At 38.3% G+C, this 23,803-nt stretch overlaps 1 protein-coding gene across 1 annotated transcript in view; it reads right to left on the reverse strand.

Moving 5' to 3' along the window:
- thsd7bb (thrombospondin, type I, domain containing 7Bb) overlaps window positions 1-23,803 on the reverse strand; it is a 65,966-nt gene that overhangs the window by 23,831 nt on the left and 18,332 nt on the right. The window contains exons 2-9 of the mRNA XM_051672182.1: window positions 22,660-23,494; window positions 19,660-19,908; window positions 19,333-19,493; window positions 15,775-15,930; window positions 15,099-15,299; window positions 8,851-9,042; window positions 3,985-4,219; window positions 3,783-3,898 (exon numbers count right to left, since the gene is read on the reverse strand). Coding sequence (XP_051528142.1) covers window positions 3,783-3,898; window positions 3,985-4,219; window positions 8,851-9,042; window positions 15,099-15,299; window positions 15,775-15,930; window positions 19,333-19,493; window positions 19,660-19,908; window positions 22,660-23,494 — 2,145 coding nt within the window. The remainder of the gene's footprint in view (window positions 1-3,782; window positions 3,899-3,984; window positions 4,220-8,850; window positions 9,043-15,098; window positions 15,300-15,774; window positions 15,931-19,332; window positions 19,494-19,659; window positions 19,909-22,659; window positions 23,495-23,803) is intronic.

Below are 23,803 nucleotides of genomic sequence, written 5' to 3' on the forward strand. Positions count from 1 at the left end.
CTTCATCAAAGTCACATGTATAGACAAACACAATGTGCTTAAGCTAACAACACACAAACAGTTATAATCTTTCATGTTCTTTATTGAACATGTCCCATTAAACATTAACAGTGATGTGGATAAAGTAAGTGAACCCTTGGATTTAATAACTGGTCGATCCTCCTTTGGCAGCAATAACCTCAACCAAGCGTTTCTGTGGATTAGACCTGCACAACGTAATTTATAGTGCTGTGTGTTCTTCCCAAACAATTTGACCTTAGTTTCATCAGTCCACAAAACATATTCCCACTAGCATTGTGGAGTGTCAAGGTGATCTTTGGCAAACTTCAGGGCGCAGCAATGATTTTGTTGGAAAGCAGCAGCTTCCTTTCGTGGTGTCCTGCCATGGACACCATGCCTGTTTAATGTTTTCTGTATAGTAGACTCATGAACAGAGATGTTAATCAGTTCCAATGATTCCTTCAAGTCTTTATCTGTCACTCTTGGGTTCATTTGTACCTCATTGAGCATTCTGCGGTGTTCCCTTTGAGTCATCTTGACTGGACGGCCACTTCTAGGGAGAGTAGCTACAGTAATAAATCGTTTGTATTTATAGACAGTTTGTTTATAACACTTTCCAGCTTGATGCAAAGCAACAATTCTTGATTGTCTTCTGAGATCTTTTTTGCGAGGCATGGTCCACGTCAGCAGATGCTTCTTGTGAATGGCAAACTCAAAATAGCTCCAAACCACACCTCCAATTTTGTTTCATGAATTAGATGCCAGGTTTGCCAACTCCTGGACTCTAATTAGACTTTTTGTCGTCTTCAGCCTAGGGATTGGGATGTGTTCAATAAAGACATGTGTGGTGATGGGGGCGTGGTCATGTGTCTGTCTGTGGGAGAGAGGGAGTGGTGTGGCTCGTCAAGCTGGTTGACATGATTTCTAACAGCTGTTTCTCATAACAGTGATAGTGGAGAGACGCCTTAAAACAGCCGAACACGCCAGAGAAAGGTAGAGAGAGTACGACACCAGAGTGCAGTGGCTGGCGTGCCCTATTGTGTGTTTTATTATTATTGTTGTGAAGCTGAAGTGTTCGAGAAGTTATTGAGAGGTTTTGTTGCTTTGAACTGACAAACAAGAAATCCCTAAGAAGGCTGCACTCAAACGAACCAAAGGCAGAGAATAAAAACTACCTGAAGCGTGTCACTGCTCCCCGTCAACTCCTTTTCATTACCCGAACCTGAAGACTCATTACAACATGAAAGATTATAATTGTTTGTGTGTTGTTAGCTTAAGCACATTGTGTTTGTCTATACGTGTGACTTTGATGAAGATGAGATCATATTTTATGACTAATTAATGCAGAAAACCAGCTAATTCCAAAGGGTTCACATACTTTTTCTGGCCACTGTATAACAATCTGATGATATCATATAATTCTGCTATCAGTTCTGATTCAATAAAATCACATCAAAGTAATAAATTTATGACAGTCCCTTACAAAAATTAACCATGGTTTTACTACAGTAACAATAGTTTAAAGTGAAAACAAATGTAAGAGCAAAATTAACTATAGTTACTGCTGTCATGATTACTACAATTATACTATAGTAAAACCATGTTTTTTTCCGCAAGGGTTACACAAATAGGGTGACAACAAAGGGCTCCAGACTAACATTTTAGAGCAGTGCCACCAAGTTCTACAGATGGTGGCACCAGCACCTGTGTCGGTAGCACTGTTGGGTTTTAGGGCCTTTAAATGGAGAAAATAAAATAAAATAAAAAGCGACTTACAAATGAGGAACATAACAAGCAATTTGTCATACAAAAAGTCAACAATATCTGCAGTATCGTTGTTGCTAGAGAAGAAAACCAATAATAATAGTAAGATTATTGTATCGCAAATGCAGTTAACAATAATAATAATGCTGCATATTTATTTGTCATTAAGAAATGCACATTTGATAGTACAGCATTGATTTTGTGAAGGGATGATGATATGATATAAAAAGTTATTTAACACCTAACTTATGTAGGGTAATGTTCAAACATTCTGACAGTAGGACTTCTTACCTGATATTATTTTCCTTTCATCAGGCTCTTTAATTTACATTTATGCATTTGGCAGACACTTTTATCCAAAGTGACTTACAGTGCACTTATTACAGGTACAATCCCCCCATAGCAACCTGGAGTTAAGTGCCTTGCTCAAGGACACAATGGTGGTGGCTGTGGGGATTGAACCGGCAACTGATTACCAGTTATGCGCTTTAGCCCACTACGCCACCATCACTACACCATTTTAATTACTGAATAAACTTCTTTCTTCAATTAAGGTTCATTAGGACTGAACATATTTAAAGAGACAAAAAACTTTATTCATGGAGGTTCAGGCTTTAAAGCCTTTTTGTTAAATTCTCCTTTGTACTAGCCAAAGTTAGAAAATGTACAATACTGTGGTTCTTGCATAGTATCCAGAGCCCCTTAAACTCTATTCTGACAGGTCCAAAGGGGGGTGCTATGTGGCGAAAAAGTTTATGCTTAAAATGTTTACATATACATAAGTCAGGCATATGAGGTCTCATTTAAAAGCTTAGAATATGAACTTTTCAGAGATAACCATCTCTTCTGCATTTATGTTACTTAAAATAACAAAATAATTGCTCCATACATTTGCGTTGAAAATTAGCGCCCCCTAGAGGTAATGGGGTAGAAATATTTATATGAAAATAAAAGTCCTTCACATAGCACATAAATGGACAAGTCATATATCAAATGAAAGCTCTGATTCTCAGGAATGTGACTGTATAGTTTATTTTGTTGTCCTAAATCCACAGTTCAAAAGATTTTCAAAAGAATCACAAAGTGAAATATGATTTCTGTAAGTCATCAAATACAAACATCTCATTTATGCGCTGATACCTGCTGCTGGAAGCCCCAAATAGTTAAAAACTTTATATCTGCTTTTATCTTAGGGAGTTCTCTAAAAAATGAGCCATCTTTCACTTGTCTGTGAGCTTTCTTGGCTGAATAATCCAATGTTATATCTTAGATGTCCAGAACAAAATATGCAGTCCAGCAGGAAAAGCATGCAAAACAAATCATCAGAAAGATCTGTTCTTGACTATTGATGATAAAAATGTTATATATCATCACAAAAGGGAGGATCCCAGCTTTCTAATGACACCTTGATTAAACTTCTAGTCCACTCAGAGGCCGAGATATTCAGTGAAATAATGAGGGTGGTGCTTGAACTGAAAATTAGACTGAATGTCTATGGACGAGCACATCTGTGAGGGATAAAATGTGTTAGAGCGCCACCTACATTTCAGATCTGTATATTGTGATGGAATGTGATAGAGAAAAAATATTTTTATCTAGTGCTTTCTACCATCTAGTGGAATAAAATGAGACTTTTCAATGTGAGGTTGAGTGAAGAGAACCAGAATTACATGTTTACAAAGTCAGGACAACAACAACAAAAAAAAGCATCTTTTTTTTTTCTTTCAAAAAAACATTGTTTATCATAAGATTATAAACACATACAATATTATTTATGAATAATTAGTCTTTTTCTTTAATTTGGGGGGTTCTCTGAAAAATGAGACCATATTTTTGAAATTAGTCCACAGTATGTGTGAGTGATGAGCTTTTAAATTTGAGTGTGAAAAATTTGCAGGTGGCAGCACAAAAATGCTCCAGAGTATTAAGGGTTAACCGTAGCATTAGTAAGATTATTCAAATTATACTTCTCGAGTTAGGATATAAATATAAATGCAGAAGATTGACTGTATGTGTACCTTGTAAACAGGAAGTTGGACAGTGGCTCCATTCACTAAAAGGTGTAACAACACAGTCAGTCTTGCAAGGGAGAGGACAAGAGCGGATGGAGTCAGGACGAGAGGACTCTGGACACCTGCAGTCGAGTCGGGACAGAGAGACAAAACTGTATTCTCACTGAATCTAAAGTGAAGGATTTTGTTTGCCTGTTTGTTTCTTTACCTTTTTGGTACTACATGTCCATTCCCAGCTCTCCTGCAGGTGATTTGACGCGTCTGTACCCCTGTACCGCATGTGGACTTGTTTCCCATCTGGGCTGTGCTGTTACCCTCGTCTGTGATGGAGTTTGGCATACAAGTCTCCCAGGGTGAAGTATCCCAGTAGTATACTGTGCACAGATGCGTGCCACAGGGTCTCCACTGCTCCAGCTCAGGGGCTGGAGGACACGGCTTGCCCTCTACAAACAAACAAACAAACAAACATCAAAAGGGTCTTGGGGTCCATTTTTACATGCAAAAGCCACCCAAAGCAAAGCCAAGCAAACACTACTACTATTCATTTATTTATAACTCTGATAAAATCTACTGTACATTTAAAGACTGCAGGTGTGTACTAATAGCTAGCAATACAATCCCAGGAAACATGCATACTGATCAAACGCATACCTAAAATTAGGGGTAGGCAGTATAAGCAATACATTTCTAGCATGATATTCTTGAAATGTTGGTTCATAACAATATGAACAAAAATGTTTGAACAAATAATGAGATACTTTTCCTATTTTAAAAAATGTCCTAGGTAGGGACGACAAAAGTACCTGTAATCACTGGTCAAATGAGGTCAAATGCACTTCATGGTCAAAATAGATACGGTAATAATGTAAACACAGTCGAGTGATTGCAAACAGGTGGAACAAAAACAATCAGGTATGTGTTGAAATATCCGATCTGAGCATTGGACCTTGCAGATGTGATAGCCTTCGTTGCCCTCCTGCATGGATGAGCCTTGGCCGCCCAATACCCTGTTGCCAGTTGGTGGTTTGTCCCTCCTTGGACCACTGCTGACCGGGAGCACCCCCTAAGCCTTGCCGTTTCAGAGATGCTCTGACCCAGTCATCTGGCCATAACAATTTGTCCCTTGTCAAAGTCACTCAGGCATTCAACATGTTGACTACAAGAACTGATTGTTCGCTTACCATCTAATCAACCCAGACCTTGACATGTGGCCTTGTTAGAAGATGATCAACGTTATTCGCTTCACATGTGAGTGTTCATAATGTTTTGGCTCATCGGTGTATATATCATATTATACTGTATATGCATGTTCATAAATACACCTAATAAATATATACATTGTGTAATACACATTATATAATTATTTATAAATGCCTCTTGTTACACACATATCTGTGGCACATCTATGTGTGCATGTTTGTATGTGCTTGAGGGGTCATGCAGAGGTCACTCATGTCCCTGAAGAGTTTTTCAACAAAGGAAGGATGTATAATTGATAAGAAAGAGCTGCTTTATGGGGTCCAGCATAAAATAAACATGACAGGACAAAGACAAATAAAACAAGTAATCTAGTGTTTTAAAAAATATGCACAGAGAATAATTACACTGAAAGAGTCTCATAACAGGACCGTAAAGAAGCCCCAGGATACGGGGTGAGGTTAATCTGACCGCTGTATCAAGGACAAATATTTCCACCTTTTAGTTTTTCAGCAACAAATCCCACACACATCTCTTCAAACATGTTTCATTTTGTTTAATTGCAGGGGCAAAATATAAAACATTAAATTCAGCACATTTCTATCTATTAATGAATTTCTTATTTTCTAATGACACTCTATTAAGCATTATTAAATGTTAGTTAATGTTATATTCTATTATAATGTTCTATTATGTTGTTAAAAAACTCTATTAACGTTCTATCTAGGGATGTCCCGGTACCATTTTTTGGAGAATGAGTACGAGTACCGATACTTCCTTTTCAGTACTTGCCAATATCGATACTGATACCTGTTTTTAAAAAAAATTTTTTTTATATCAGTTTATTTTTATTTTATCATCGAAATGGTGTCTAACTAAATTAATTTATTCAAACTTAAATCAAATGAAAATAGAACAATTTATTATCAACATATTAATGTATTATTTTATACCTCACAGCACAATTTAAAATAATTACAATTAAAAAATAAAGTTTTTTTTGTCAAAAAAAAGTACTGCGTAACAGCATCACAGATGTACAGTATTGTTTAACCTTCTGAGACCCGAGCGTGACTGCTGTGTGCATTTACCAAAAAAAAATAAATAAATAAAAATAAAAATATTCTAGAGTAAATAGTTTTCCTAAAAATTGATGTCCTCATATATGGACAGCGGGACTAAGTTGTGAAATTTTAAATAATACCAACTTATAGAAAGTCATTTTTTTTTTAATCAAATTGTTTATGATGTATCCAGGAGTGTTGATTATTCATGTTTTTGAGATGTTACAGACATTACATCAGGAATTAGCATAATTAATTCAGATTCAAAGTAATGTCCAGCATCATCCAATCACTGTCAACCATGTTAAAATAAAATGATACATTATAAATTGTGAATCTATGTACTGATTATCATTGTCACATGTCTGTCAAACATGTTGAGTGATCCAAACATCATCTGCAGCCTGAAACTGAACTTTTGATCAGATTTTAGGAGTGAATGCACTTAACTGCATAGAGAGCTATAGGATGCTCCCTTGCTCCCTATTTAGTGAATGACTTAACCTCCAGTGTGCTGTCTGTCTGCACTGGTCTCAGAACAGTTTGAAATGCATCTTATTTTCATCCTAACTCCATATAAAGCCTCTGAAAGACACATTTTCAGCTTTTGGATGAACACATTTATTCTTAATGTAAATATACAGGAATGTATTTACTAATGTTAATGAATAGAACTGTATTGTACTGTGATAACAAAATTAAACATAAAATGGATATTGAAATGAAGTGAAATGACCCACAGATGTGTTCATGTTGAAAGTTATTCAAATAACTAACGTGTTTTTTCTACTTTTGTGGAAATGTGGTGCCAGTGTCCATATATGTGGACATCATGTTTATCAGCGCACTGATGTGCGAAAAATGAACAGATTTTTTAAAGCGAGATATTAAACGAAACTAGAGACTCTCCTCTTTACAACCAAACAAGTTTCAATGAAAAACTTAAAGAGGTTTCTTACCAGAGGCACTTTTGTTGGCGTTGCGGCTGTAGGAGCGCTTTAAGGAAATCAATGTCATGCTGTTGTGTCACGTGACTCGGTGCGGCAGAAGTTTAACCCTTAAATGACAATCTAGAGTCTTGTGAACAGTATTCAGTCGGTTTTTATTCATTTAAATTATGCGTTGCGTATAGCGAATCCAAAATAGCGAGTCCTCACATGAGGCTGCTGGGTCGCATATGGTTAAGTATAATACTTTTACTATTGATTTATTATTATTAGTAGTAGCAGTATTACAGTGAATATTACATAACTATAAAGTAGTGATATATTTCTGTTGTACTATTTCCATTTAAAATGAGCTTTTATTTTGGCAGAAGCTTTTATTTTGGAGTGAAGCACTTTCCATTTCTCTGTGTTTTTGATGGTAGCTTCAAACCTCTGGAAAAGCAGGTTGCTACGTGACCCAATGTGATTATTAAACTACAAAAGGCTACTTTTTAATTAAATAAATACAATATGTAGTCTGCATGTGCCTCATGCTACAAAGTGAATTAGTGCTCTGCTCGCTATCATCTGCTACAAACATAGCGCGCGCAGCTCATGATAGTTTTTTAGAGCTCCTTGTGAGCAGCTGGCTTCAAATTTACATTCATACATTTTTAAAAACAAGATTTATTTACTTTGAAGTGTGTAGCACATGCAAACTATACAGTATATTTATCTCATTAAAGGTGCTGTAAGCTATTTTTTGTCATGGAAAGGTATGAAAAAACTCCCTGAAAAGATATAATTAAAATAAGTGACATGAGATATCGCACCAGCTCTAGACTGTGTAAACAGCAAACAAAAATGTGTCCACGTGCCGCGGACAATGGCACTTTGTGCCTGTAAATCATTTTTTGCATTCTCATAGTGTTGTAGTTGCAGGGAATTATTGAGGCTTAATGCCATGTTTATGCCATGTTGTTCATAACAGTTGTCAGCTGAGGGCGCTATTTTGCTGCTGTTGGTTTTGACAACCATTTCTGCTTGTGTGGGTCTCAATAAAGCTCATTTGGTATCTTTGGAGTGCGGTGTTTTGGAAAGAGGGGGCGTGGCTAATCCAACGGCTCAGTTTGTGGGAATTCTAGAATGGATAAAATCACTTACAGCACATTTAAATCACAGCCTTTGTGGTTTAATGGTCACACTAGGACATAATGCGATTTTAATTTGTGCACTGAATGTTTACGGAATTACATTCATACGTCAGATAGTATCGGTTTTTGGTATTGCATAATTTTTCCGATCAGAGTACAAGTACATGAGTGCACTTTCAGACCAGTATCGGTATCGGGACATCCCTAGTTCTATCTATCATTTCGTATCGGGTGTCTGTGTTGTCTGAGAGTCTGATTGGGGGGTCTCTAGGTCTATAAAGGTTGAAAACCCCAGATCTACAGTGTTGGCCACTCGAAGACTTCTGCTTACAAAACTATTTTGCAAGATGCATAATGATATAGTAAATGTGAACATAACTGGGGACGAACGTGGCAGTATTTCCTTTGTAAATATTTTAGTTTGCAAGCTGTAAATGTTATTCAAATGCAATTGTTTTAAATATCTAGGCATGTTTTATGAAGTGAAGAAATGATGGGGAGAAAGAGGGCAACTGAATAAGGAAATTTCACTATCTGGATTCAAACTTGCATCGTCTGCATGGGAGCCTGAAAAATGTAACACCCTTCTATTAAACACACTCCCATGACACCTGTAGGTTTTCAAACATGAAGGGAATCACAGCATGGTTTCAGTAAATGCTCACTGTGTCTAGTTTAAGTTCAAAGTCTTGAGTTAAGGTTGGTATCAAAGGTTTACTCTGAATGAACTCACGCGCCGCAGGGAGAGCCAGAATTGTCCGCGAGCGGCTCTGGTATCCCTCCAATTGTTTACTGGAGCAGAACTGGGAACAGAGAGACCAAGAGCTCCAGTCTGCCAGCACACAGTCTCCAGTGCAGGGCCTCTCACACGGCTGCTGGGCTGGAGGAGGATCTCCTGGGCATCGTTCACTGGGCACCGGCTCACCTGTAATGACAAGAGAAGACACTTCAGTATCCTGTTCTCTCTGGATATTCTCACTTTCCTTGAACAATGCATGTTCTTCCCCAGTAAATGAGCATATTCAATTAACATCTTAATCCAGTACAACACAAGAAAATCTTCAGTTAAATTCACCACCAGGGAACAAAATGGAAAAACACTCAAATATATCTCAGGGCTTGTTCTCAGTTTCCTCGTATCTTGTGCTGCAGAACTGTAAAATATTAACAATCACACCTAACAATCCGTTTTCTCTAATTAAAGTAGAAAAATATGCAAATAAGATGTTTAATTGCATTCTGATTGCTTAACTCTCTCCTCAAAGACCATGATTGGGCAACATTAAGGCATTTTTTTAATTTTTATTAATTAACAGACAGCTTGAAAAGAATCATCTGCTAATGAACTCTGAAGTAAAATGTTGCTGGCAAACATCACTCAGTTCAGTTTAAATGCTTGTATGATGTGTCAAAATGTGCCAAAGTATGTCCTATGTGGGCACATCCATGTTAAAGGGTCATATACATTTCTTTATTATTTATTTTAAAAAAATTCCCTAAGTTCCACTTATGTTAGTTAGTCATATTTTAGTTCTTTTTAATACTCTCTATGGCTCTAAAATATAAAAACGCTCTGTTATTTGCTGCTGTGCCTTTAACGAACGCTCCCTGGTGGGCCCGGTTGCCAGTGACCTTTCGAAAGGTCCGCCGATGATTATCGAACTATTTGCATACTTGCAACGTTTGTTTTTGCGATGACTGCTGCAACTTTACATGATTTTCACACACATTTTTGCCTCACTAATAATGTCTTTTAGAGTACAAAAGGACTTCCAATCTTTATGAAAATATATTGAATGTTATCATTTTATTTTATTTATAAAAATTTAAAATGTAAAATTCTACTATTTTTTTATTGCTTCCTAACATCCAAAGACCTCAGTGCTTGAACTAATTTAAATTCGCCCAGACCATCCTTAACGTAAACAAGGCCTCTTATTATTTTCTGCAATGTATCAAAGCAGGATTTTTTTTCTCTTTTATGTCCAAATACTTGTTTTCCTCCTGCTCTCTTGCCTTGCGAACTTGTCAAATCACCCCTCCATGCAACACTTCTCATGCGAAGTTCAAAGCGGCGCATGATGTCTGCGTCAAAGTCCCGACGTGAGACACTTGAAAGGGCAATAACATTGGGATTCTTCAGAAGGATTTGGTGACAGGACAATCCAAGTTACCGATCAACCAACCAGCGTCACTGATGTGTAAATGTGGGCAACCATGTGTTCATATTTTTATTTGTGAGATTAGAATGAGGAATACAGAAACAAACAGGATGAAGATGCTCTTCAGGTTATTTGTGAGATGAAAGAGAGAAGATAAAAGCGCAGTAATAAACCTGACTGCACTAGACAGACTTTCTGCTGAGAATCAGATATCGAGCTGCAATGGTTCATTTCTTCCATTACATCTCAGATGCAGGAAGTGCAACATTTCTCCAATTGATGTTCAGCCCTAAAAATCAATCTCTCTCAATTGCAAATTAAGCTCTTTTTAAAAGCGACTGTCTCTTCTGAAGATGCACTGCTCTTTATATGTATTTTTATGACCCCTGTAATCACCTTCCTGTCTGTTGTTTTATAAGAGTTTATATCATTTTCTTTCTGCAGTGGCAGACAGGGAGATTTTATTCACGTATTTGCATTGTAAGAAGAGCCCATTTCCCAGAGTGATTCTCTACCAAGTGTGCTTAAAAAGTGTGTTATTGTGGACCTGGACAGCAGAACTGTTTACAGACAGCTAAACTCAACAGCAAGAACAGCCTCATGCATCATCTTGTAATTAGATCACAAAAACTGAACCGAACAATCAGGCTATCAGAATTACAGTTTTCAAAAGGGTGAAAATAAATCCCATAGACTTGCATTGAAAGAGGGACCCGAGACATATCTTGAGACCAGAATATCACAGAGACTTGGAGCAAACACCCAGAACACCTTTACAACCCCAAAGCAACGCTCTGGCCATGACATAAGCACTCTTGTGGCGAGTTTTTCCTTCAGGTGATGTAAAGTCCAGTTTAAGTGTTATAGACTCAGACTGAACAGGAGATACAGTTTGTACAGTTCTAACATGGCTTGCTGTGAAATTACACCAAATTACAGCTCCAAACTCCAGCACGAATCTACAATATAATCTATCATAAATGAAGCGCATTCTACATTATAGGAATATTCCACGTTCAATACAAGTTCAGCTCAATCGACAGCATTTGTGGCATAATGTTTGTTACAACAAAAATGTATTTAAACTCGTCACTCTCTTTTAAAGGGGTCATGACATGAGGAATGAAATTTTCCTTGATCTTTTGCCATATAAAAGGTCATTGTACTATAAAAACATGTAAGTTTCAGAACTGAAAACTTCCTCCTTAATAGAAAAAGTGCATTTATTTAAACCAAGCTGCAAAAACATCTTGTTTGGAATTTGTGGAACTTGTGACGTCACAAAGAGCACATGCATCTGCATATGACTGCCTCTTCAGCAAGCCATCAATGCCTATTTTTCGTCATTGCACCCTTGGCTTGCCCACTGGTGCTCAGTCAGTCACACAGGTGAAGAGGAGAGAGATGGGCCTGTCATGGGAGATTCATCCAAAGTGGACTTACACAGGACAACTTCATGTGCCAGTCTGGATTTAAGAAATGTGCACTAGACGAATGGCTTTGAGCGTTATTATACATCTTGTACCATTTTTAAAAGATGCAATGTCAAGTTATAACTCTAAAATGAAGACTGATTTTTCATCTTGCCGTCTTGCTGTTGTGCTGTTTTAAAGGCATCCTGGACCATTTTCGCACCCATCTGTGCAATTTTTAACTGTTGGTCTTTTGTAAATATGCACTAGATGGACGTCTTTGATCGTTTTGATGCATTTCTGGCAATGTGTGCCATGTTTTAAGAGCGGTACAAGCGTAACTTTTAAAAACACCTCTCATTCTGCTTCTGCCGATGACTGGGAGAAACACATGCAGTCCTGTGTGTAAACAAACATGGATGATGTGAGATGTAAAGACCAGCGTCTCTTCGTTGGCCTGTTGAAGCCGGTTAAAGTACCCAACATCACCGTGTATTATATTATGTTTGTGTATTCAGAACATTTCAGTGTGGACTGTATGTGTTTTCGGCTCATATCAGTGTGGATTGCTTGTAAACCAGTCACAATATGATTTAAACACTACTGGACTGCAAAACTGTAAGTAAACAATTTCATTCATGAATATTTCATATGTCATGACTGTTTGATAGTTTATGGTGCTGCTTGAGTGTTTACAGTTTAATATATTTACAGTTTTATATATTCAGTTGAAATGTGTTGGATGTGGGTTATATGTTAATCCTGAAATATAGTTTTATAATGTTGTGTGGAGTTTGTTCATTTTCATCGGATTTAATTTAAAAAAACGCCTTTATTGGAAGTGCTGCACGATGTTAGCCAATCACAACAATGGGCGTTTATGCTGAAGTCTTAAAGGGCCAGACAGCTTAAAACCAAGCGTTTCAGACAGAGGGCCAAAAACAGGGTGGAGAATTATTATATATGACTAAATTATGACTGTTTTGGTGCAAAAAAAACTTTCATAAAAAGGGAAGATCATAAAATTATAATAAAAGTATGTATATAAACTTATAAAACAAATATGTGTAACACTGAAACACTTAAACGTTAAAATACTCACTGTTTCAAAAGTATAGACACAAGATATAAACAATATGTGTGTTAACATGATTTTACTGTGATAAAATCACTTACTAACCACATCTGTGGAAAGTTATAGACAATTTTACAAATCTGTAAAAAAACCGATGATTTAAACAACTTTACAACTTAAATAATAAGCTGCATAAGTTTTAACAGAAGAATTTTTTTAAATTATAAGATTAACATTTCTGCCTTTAAACCCTCCAAAAATGGGTCCCATTGACTTCCATTGTAAGTGTCTCACTGTAACACAGATATTTTCTTTTTTTTATGTTATAAAAATTTTTGTGGTAATCAACATTATGCCACAAATGCTGTCTACTGAGCTTAACTTGTATTGAACCCGGAATATTCATAAACCCTTAAACGCATACCTCGGCTCTTTAGGACCTTATTCCACCCCATGTACCACATCACGCGCGAACACACTCACACACACGCGCGCACACAAAAAAACACAAACACACACAAACAAACGCACACACATGCACACACTATCTGGGCATTTTGTATATCCATTTGTGATAGATATTTGTGTGGATCTCTAAAGACCCGAATATGTAAGAGTGTTTGGGAAATTACCATGCATTTAAGGGTTAATGACATTTGCATTCCATGAGGCTGCTCAGCAAGTAAAGCTGTAATATCAAACCCCATCATGTCTAGTCACGCCTAACGATGGACTTTCTAGGACAGCAGCACAGACAGATTCACAAACTTGGACAACACAGGTAAAGACACATGTCATGACTGAGTGACATTTGGACAGCAGTGTGACAGCGGACTCCTAAGTCTCCTTGACATGTGTCACATATCTATTCTGATCTCACATCCATCTCAATGAGAAGCAGTTAAGAGACATCCCACATGCCCACCAGGAGGAGAGGAGATTAAAAGACAGATATTAGTTTGCTTATGGGAGTACAAATACCAGATCACTCTTTGCTTTGAGGAGAGCAAAAAGTTGGATGTAATTAGAAGGATGGAGGTGAAGATTTATGTTTTATTTAATAATTATAGGACCATTACTGAGAAAATATCTCATTTTGTTCCAGACTGTTTTACTTTTTCTCTTTGAAGCACATCACAGCTTTAAAAATGACTAATGGCTAAAGCACCATGAAAGTGGTTCATATGATATGACTTGCACACTGTATCCTGAAACCATCCGATAGCTAACCAAAACTAAAAAATGTTTACCTGCACCATAACTCTCAAATCTCATTAGCTCTCGTGCATTGACGTACTGTCCGTACATTCAAATACGGCACATGTAGACACATTGCGCCAAGTTTGATGTCAGTTACATCAAACATCATTGATCCTCTCGTGGGGTTCAAGCCCTTTAGATCACTTTTATGAAGCATTTATGGTTCTTGTTTTGGGGTGTTACAGACCTCGTACCCATTTATTACCGGCATTCTGGGCATTCTCCTTTTGTGCTCCCCGAAAGATAGAAAGTCATACAGGTTTGGAACCACGTGAGTGAGTAAATGATTTTTCAGGTGAACTATTCCTTTAACCCTCATGTATTGTTCAAGGTCATTTTTGACCCATAATAAAAATAAAAAAAAATATTTTATCTGAGTGGTACAAGACTTGGTAGCACATGAGGAGGCCCACGCTATTCTCTGTGGCATCCACACACAACTCACCACGTGCCCCACCGAGAGTGAGAACCACATTATAGTGACCATGAGGAGGTTACCCCATGTGACTCTACCCTCCCTAGCAACAGGGCCAATTTGGTTGCTTAGGAGACCTGGCTGGAGTCACTCAGCACACCCTGGGATTCAAACTAGTGACTCCAGGGGTGATAGTCAGCATCAATACTCGCTGAGCTACCCAGACCCCACAATAAATAACTTTTAAGTTTGTAACAACATTGGATTGTAGAGATCAGCCAATGCAAGCAGCACTGGAGCCATCTACTGGCCATAGTTGTCATTTCATGCAACTGTTATTTTTTATTCCAGCAGATGTGTTTAGAGACCCCCCATGCATGGCATATTTTGATGATTTGACAATCTTTCAATTCACTGAAATGAAGGTTTTTATTCAAGTGAATTTAGTAATGTAAAGGTAAATAAGGTCTAAATATCATAAAATCCCCTCCCCAAAAATGCACAACTATAGTGTTTTTACTTTAGTTAGTGTTATTACATATCTTTCAAAAAAATAAAAATAATAATAATTACACATGTATGTTTAGGTCAATTTTGACCCGCGAACAACTTAAGTGTGATGAACAATGGTTAAAAAGTAAAACGTGAGCTGTTTACCTGTGACAGAGAAACACTCCACAGTCTGTTCTTGGGTTCCAGGGCCACAGGATCCATTGTGATGCACACATGACCCCTGTGATGTCACTCGCCACAAGGCACAGATGGGATTATCGCAGATCATGGCTTCAATGATGTGAGGGCAACTGTCAGACTCCACCCAAGACTCCTCAATAACTGAACGAGTTCTTATCCTGAAACCTGAAAATCACACAAACAAAATACAGCACAAAAGAAGATGTTACAATTTTGCATCAGTTGTTGTAAATTGTGCATTACATTGTATCTTTTGTTCCATACAGTGAGAGTGAATGGTGACTGAGGCTGTCATTCTGTCTATAACTTGTCCCTTTGTGTTACACATTAGAAAGAAAGTCGTACGGGTTTTAATAAATGTGGGAAACACATGGAAAAAACACTAAATGCCAACGTTTCAGCAGATACTGTTTTTCCACATTCTGACAAAATAAGCAGCATAACAGCCAAATATCTCAGCCAAATATGTGCAGATGTAAGCATGGGAAGAAGAGAAAGAAAATGAAATATTGGAAAAAGGATAAGTCAAGACAGGAGAATAGAGAAAGGCATTAGGATGGGCGTAAATAATAGAGGAATCCCACTTTACTGAGTGGGCGGCACCACAACTCAGGGTCACAACCCTGTTTTTGTCTCTCACCTCTCCTCCCTTGAGGTTCTAAACAGTTGTCATGGAGACAAGGTCCCCAGGGTGACCAAGGTGTGAGGGGACAATGCTTCCGGCAGGGGATGAAGCAAGATTGAGCCAATGACGGTAAAGGCGCCGTGCACAAGTTCCTCCAAACAGGCCTATTGACTAATGACAAAAATACAGTTTGAGAGACAGACCTAGAAAAACAGAGATTGGTTTATCCTAAAAAGTTTTTTATTTATATATTCCAAACTGTACAAAAGCAGATCTAATAAAAGCTTGCTCAAAAATAAATGTAATTTAAATCTGCCTTTTCACTGTGTGGCCACAGATTACCATTTAAATAAAAACACAGAAATGCAGAGAAAGCTGAATCTCCCCATAGCACACTGCACAGAGTCCTAATAACTTATGAAGGATTAAAACGATAGCAATCTTTCCAAGAAACATTTTTCAATGGGTGTGACTTCCAGGGGCGAAGAATTTCCCCTTGCGGATTTTGCATGGAGTTCAAATTTTGTGAAGTTTGACAAGTGAATTTGCCACATTGACCAATAGGAAGTTGCTTGGTTTGGCAGTGACCTCTGTGTGGGTGGTGCTTCGTATGCAGTTAAATATTCACAATGAACAAGGATATCATTTTAGCAGCGAGTTTTTTAATAACTTCAATCTCACTATAATGTGCAGCATTAACCTTGTGCGACCCCGTGTCCACATGTGTGGACGGTGTATTTTGGCTTCGTTATACGCAACGCATAATTGAAATTAATTTAAACCAAATGAATATTGTTCACAAGACTCTAGACTGTCATTTAAGGGTTACATTTCTGATGCATCTTGTCACGTGACACAACAATGTGCCGTTGATTTCCGTGAAGAGGTTCTACGGGCAAAGAGCCAACAAAAGTGCCTCTTGTAAGAAACCTCTTTAACTTTATTTCATTGAAACCTGTTTGGTTGTAAAGAGTAAAGTCTCTAGTTTCGTTTGATATGCTGCATTAAAAATATCAGTTCATTTTTCGCACGTCAGCGCCCTGATAAACATGATGTCCACATATGTGGACACTGGCACCACATTTCCTCAAAAGTAGAAAAAATATGTTATTTTTAATAACTTTGAACATTAACACATCTGTGGATAATTTCACTTCATTATAATATACATTTTGTAATATTGTATTTTGTTATCACTGTACAATACGGTTCTATTCATTAACATTAATAAATACATTCATATATATTTACTGTGCACTTTCACATCAAGAATCAATGAGTTCATCTAAAAGTTGAAAATGTTGCTTTCAGAGGCTTTATATGGAGTTAGGATGAAAATAAGGTGCATTTCAAACTGTTCTGAGACCAGTGCAGACTCACAGCACACTGGAGGTTAAGTCATTCACTAAATAGGGAGCAAGGGAGCATCCTATAGCTGCAGATGATGTTTGGATCACTCAACATGTTTGACAGACATGTGACAATGATAATCAGTACATAGATTCAGAATTTATAATGTATCATTTTATTTTAACATGATTGACAGTGATTGGATGATGCTGGACATTACTTTGAATCTGAATTAATTATGATAATTTCTGATGTAATGTCTGTAACATCTCAAAAACATGAATAATCAACACTCCTGGAAACATCATAAACTATTTGATTAAAAAAAAAATCTTTCTATAGGTTGGTATTATTTAAAATTTCACAACTTAGTCCCGCTGTCCACATATGAGGACATCACTTTTTAGGAAAACTATTTGCTCTTGAAATATATATATATTTTTTTCTTGTTTATTGGGTGCTACTAGTTACAAATTAAAAAGGAAAATGGAAAATGCACACAGCAGTCACGCTCGGGTCTCAGGAAGTTAAAAAGAGGCTGCTTGGCAATTCGTTTTTTTGCTGGTTTCACATATTCTTAACATCCGTCCATGCCTTCTTCGCCTGCAGAATTTCGCTGTGCAATGGTAAATGTGACAGCGCCTTAAGGAAGAAATGCGTCGTGCTGAGCGTATGGCTTGCATTTTACAATGAACAAGGAGGAAACATAGACTTTATTTTGAATTCGTTGAGTGGAAATCTTTTCCGTGAAAAAATGTTTCTAGAAAGTAACTTAAAAGTAATTAGTAGTGTGAGTACATTTTCGATAAAGTAAACAGTGAAGTCAGTAATATTATTACAAATGTAGAGAAGTATTTAGTAAATTGTAGTGGATTACTTTTGGAGTAACTCTGATCATAAGTGACTATTTGGAAGCCTCTACATAGTAGAGGTCTGCAACCCAACCCGGACCCGACGGGACTCGAGAACCCGACGGGTTTCAGGCCGGGTTCGGGTCAGTTTTTCAAGTACGACTTTGGGTTTGTATGAATTAAAAAATAAACAGGCTTACCAATCTTACTCTCACTCACAGACAATCGCGAACGGACGAGTTAGGGGCTGTTCACACCGGAATTTTTTTTTGCGTGCATCTGTTTTCCATGTAAACACATGCTGGATGAATGTCTTTGACATTTGCACCACGTCTCACTTTTTTTCAGTGTCTCGCGCAGGACCGACACATTTTAAACACCATGTCAAGTTAAAAAGAATTTTCAAAAATGCATGTTGAGACACCTGCGCTTTGTTTCATTCTTTGCGCTGCATCTAGATTTTTTTTAGCGCAGGTGTCACAAAGATTGAACAATCTTAAAAATTTCAGGCTGTAAAGAGGGGAGTGTTGCATTGTATCAAATTATTCCAGATTGTTCTGCACCAAGTGAAGTTTCAGCGCATAAACGGTAAGTCAATGCTTTTTCTCCTTCTGCTCTAGTGTATTGAGGGGCTGCAGTGCCTTGTTAAAATTGTGTATGTTTACTATTTCAGTACTGTTATGAATGTTGCCTATATGCTTACATAAAATACATCCTATTGCAACAGTACTTGCTAGCAGAAGAAATTAGAAAGTAAGCGATTTCGGTTTTGGGTCGGGCTTAAAATCTGACAGTATCGTTTGGGCCGGGTAGGGACGGGCCACTCGGTCTCGGGTACAGGTCGGGTTCAGGTTTCATTTTAAGGCCGTGTAGACCTCTACTACATAGGCAGCAAGTCAGTGCACCGCTCGTGAAGTACACAGGAGACTCGGCTGGCAAATGATTCCCACAAAGTTTGATGTTGGCCAAAATGAGGTATTTTAGAAAGCTGCATAATGTTGTTGCCTAGCTTTTGGAACAAACTTCATGTCGGAAGCGTGCCAACAATGCCTTAAAATGCTGTCTAGGTAGGCAGGTCACTACTGTAGGATTTGGCTCTGAAGTGTAGTCTCACCCTTAAAATCACAATGATTGTGATTCCACTAAATAACAAAATTTGGGTAAAATAAAATCTTCATTGTGTACAAATGTATTCTTAGTATTCTGAGAATATATTCACTTGATATTCACCATGATACTGAATGATTAACATACTCATATAAAATTATATTTATTGTACTACCATGGTACGTCCAAAAAAACACGATAATGCCATGTAACTTGTCTGTAAGAGAAGCATAGTGCACTGTATCTATAATCTCTTTGGTCTTACTATGGGATGGAGTTGTGCTGTCATGGATCCTGACACAAAATGCCTCTCGGGTCTGGATCCCTCCTCCGCACAGGACACTGGTATTGCTATGGCGATGGTCCTGCTGACTCAAAAGGGGGGTCACCTGACATGGATTCCAATAGGTCACTCTCCACTCATACCTGGATTGCCAGCCAATTCAGATTATAAAGATTAGAGTTACACCTTTTTAAGATCTTTATTTTTTTATTTCAACAAAATAATTTAGAAGCGCATTCAACCATTATGGATGCAAAATAAAACATTTGGAACTCTGGATGAAGAATTCTGCCAAGACAGCCTCCTCACCTTGAGCAAAGCGGCAGCGTTTCTTCCAAAATATTACAGCTTGCTTTTTCCAGCAGGGTAGGGCATGGCTCCCCTCCACCAATGGCTGTTCTCTGCAGGATGCGGCTCCTGCTTCTGAAGCCAGGTGATTGGTCAGATGTTCGGCAGGTCTTTGAGCAAGGACTCCAATGTGACCAATCAGACACTGTGCAGTCTCTGGGCATCACACATGACCGAAAGTTCACCGGTCTGTTGTCATGGTCGCAAAGGCTGAAGATGAGAAGGAAATTTACTGCGTTAGCTTGTCTTTTTCCTACACTGCTTTGCTGGTCAAATAGTTTAAACTAGCAGATAACAGCTAAAGATTACAACAACAACAGCAACAACAAAAGATTACATTTCCAAAAATTTCATTCACAGTTATTGCTCAGTTTGTTTTAAAGGGTTTTATGTTTGTTGCCTTATCTAATAAAAGTTTTCATCTTCCTTTTCCAAAGCTGTTGGCATCCATTTAGCCTCAGGCTAGCATAACAAAAAAAGGTAACAACATGAACAAAACATTTTTCAAGCTGTCTCAGAACTCTCTAAGGCATTGCCGCTGATTCTCGCTGAACATATTGGCATACAAAACAAGGCAAAGCAAATTATGAAATCCTGCGGGAGAGGTGGGCTGGTACATGGGTGTTATATTTCTTCAAAAGTTTATAGTTTAGATTAATACAAATGCTGAAAAGTTTGCAAATCGCAAGGGAAATCATGTAATCTGCAGACATGTGAAAATGATGTTTATTAACTATGCAGCTTGTTATCGAGGGTTGAAATATAGACTGCCATTTGCATTGTATTGTCTGTAAGAATACTGATGCATGCTGCACAGACAACAAAGCATTGATTGCAAATGTAGCTTTTCTGATTGTTGAATTATCATTGAACACTGAATTATTGAACACCAGCTATCCAATGGTGTTCCCCCCAAGGATCAGTGCTTGGACTTCTCCTTTTCTCGATCTAATAATTATAATTTTCTTTATTTATCACACATTATACATTTGCACATATACAGTGAAATTCTTCTTTTTCACATATCCCAGCTAGGCTGGGGTCAGAATGCAGGGTCAGCCATGATACGGCACCCCTGGAGCAGATAGGGTCAAGGGCCTTGCTCAAGGGCCCAACAGTGGCATCTTAGCAGTGCTGGGGCTTGAACCCCTGACCTTCTGATCAGTAACCCAGAGCCTTAACTGCTGAGCTACACTACATAACTCATGCCAATCATTAAGGCACATGGCTTTTCCTAACACTGCTACGCAGATGATACGCATCTCTACCTGTCGTATCACCAGCTGAGTTCATATCTCTGCCTGCCTTTCGGAGATCTCGGCTTGGATGAAGGAACGCCACCTTCAGATCCACCTTGCAAAGACCGAACTCCTTGTGATCCCAGCCAACCCATCTGTTGACCACAACCTCACTATTCATCTCGGTTCAACTACACAAATACCAACCAGGACAGCTTGGAACCTAGGAGCGGTGGTAGATGAACAGCTTAACTTCACTGCCCACATCTCATCAACCACCTGGTCTTGCAGGTTCACACTTTACAACATCAGGAAAGTAAGACCTTTCCTGTCTAAATATGCTGCACAGCTCCTGGTCATCTCAAGACTGGACTAATGCAATGCCCTGCTGGCCTTTTGCCTCTGCAGATGGTCCAGAATGCAGTGGCACGTCTGGTCCTCAATCAACCAAATAGAGCTCACGTGACAAATAGAGTTCACTGGTTACCTGTAGCTGCCCGCATCAAATTCAAGGCTTTGACTCTGGCCTTCAGGACAGCAAATGGAACAGTAGTCTCTAACATCCATCCACTCCTCTCTGTTCCTCTGTGGTGGAATGAACTTCCAAACTCCACTCGGTCTACTACTAACCCTATCAACATTCAAGAACCAACTGAAAAAACATCTCTTGTCTGTCTCCTTCTGCACTAGCTTCTATACGTTTATGGCTACTCTGGAAACTTGGCAGTGCAATACTGCAGATATTGTCAACTTTCGTATGACAAATTGCTTTTTATGTTCCTCATTTGGATAAAGGCTTCTGCTAAATGACTTCATGTAAATGCAAATGTAAATGTAAAATCAGTGGACCACGAACAGATATTAAAACCAATTTAACTTTACAAAAATAAACAATGAATGAATGAAATGAAAAACATGCTAATTCTTCAGCAAACCATTATGAAGGTATTAGGTATAAAGCAACAACTGAAGAATGATTAAATGATAATTAGTTATATTGGAATAATGAGTTTCATGTGCAAAGGTGAAACATTGTTCAAATTTCACTTGTTAATGAAATTAAAACTCTTATAATTACCAAATTCAGTTGGGATTTTTAAATTCAGATTTGTGTATGCATTGTTAAATCGTTATATGCTCATCTTAAGCGTTGCATGTGTTCATTATTAGGTTTGTTAAAGTTGGAAAAAAAAAAGTTTTATATAGTTTGCACTTCTAGTGTCTTTTCTTCATGTTAACATGAAATGAAATGACAATTTTTTATTTCCATAAAATATTTTTGTAGATTTAGTCGGACTGTCTCATCTCATATTTGATTTTCAGGATATTCTGCTGTGTCTCAATGGATAATATGAACTATGAATCAAATTTAAACACACTAGATTTGTTTCATTGCATACTGTTTCACAGCATGTGAGGAGTTTCTGAATTCACTGCAACACACTGCAGTCCTGTGCTCTCACTGGAGCTTATTATTGTAGTTTTCAAGGAGCAACAAGTACCATTTCCATTAAAATCTAATGAAAAACAAAGAAAACCCCTAAAATGAAGGAATAAGTATAAAAAGGCATTTAATTTTTTGTAACAGCAGAATTTAGATACTGTTATTTTTGTATTTGTGTATTACTGGTTACACTCTCCAATAAAAGTATGTTCTCTGTATACAAAATGTTATTGTCACACTTCCTGAATTGTGGAAGGTTCATTGATTTACAGAACCCACCTGAGCATTGCATTCTTCCCATCACTCCTTGTACACCGAAGTTGCCGTGTTTGATAGCCAATGGTGATTTCCCATGATGCCTTGTGGCCTCTTTTGTCATCATAGTGATTTTGGTGGTGAACACTGTCAGTGTGGCGTTTGATCGTGTATGAAGCTTTATTCCCATCAAGGCCAAAACTAAAGTCCACTGTTGTCTTTCCAATGGGTGCTGTCCCTTTAAGTCTGCAAGGGCTCCAGGGCCCCACCCACAAACTGTAACTGTATTCCTGCTGGTCAGAGGGACAGAGGGCGGAATAAGAGTTGTCATGGTTACAGGGGCGTGTCTGAGTGAGGTCGGGACAGTCTGCTCCTCCATAAAGGGGTGTGGCCAGCACGTGTCTGGTGCGCTGCTGGAGGGCCGAGCCACAGGTGCGACTGCAGGTCGACCAATGGGAAAAGGCGGAGACGACACAGTCGATCGGGCAGGGCAATAAACATGCCTGCTCTCGCTCCGGTGGAGAAGAAAACACTTTGCACACGTGCTGGCTGACCGTACTGCCGTTCGAACGCTGCATGCACACCACATCTCTGGTTTGTATTCCACGCTGAGCGGTCACACATCGATCGGCTGGCGGCAGAAGAGTCAGACTACAGGGACCCCAAGGAGACGAGTGCCATTCAAACAGATCCTTCTGCCACTCGCACGTCTTCACACACACCCGCTGGTGTGCAGGCCGCTCAGATGGAAAGCAATTGGACTGATGTGTGATCCAGCCTTCAGAGTGGACACACCATATTGAGCGACTCTGGATCCCAACAGAACCACAGTCACTGGCAACACATACACCCCATACACCTACAGAAAAACAGAGAGATAGAAAGACATATGAAGTAAATGTTTATACTATCGGAAGCACTAGCTGGGTTTCCATCCAAATGTTTTGCATTTTTTAAGCACATTCCTAAAAATTAGACTAAAGAAAATGCAAATCATTGTGCATTTCCATCCACTACGTCATGTGCGTTATCTTGAGGGAGCCGCCTTGTCTTGATGGAGCAGCTGAATTACCTCCTTGCTTCGGAGAGAGTTGTACTGGAGCAGTTGTACATAATTTTTATTAAAGGCTGCCAGGAGATGCCACAGAATGAGACAGTTGCGGACAGT

The sequence above is a fragment of the Myxocyprinus asiaticus genome, chromosome 35, assembly GCF_019703515.2.
Source record: "Myxocyprinus asiaticus isolate MX2 ecotype Aquarium Trade chromosome 35, UBuf_Myxa_2, whole genome shotgun sequence".
Taxonomy (NCBI): domain Eukaryota; kingdom Metazoa; phylum Chordata; class Actinopteri; order Cypriniformes; family Catostomidae; genus Myxocyprinus; species Myxocyprinus asiaticus.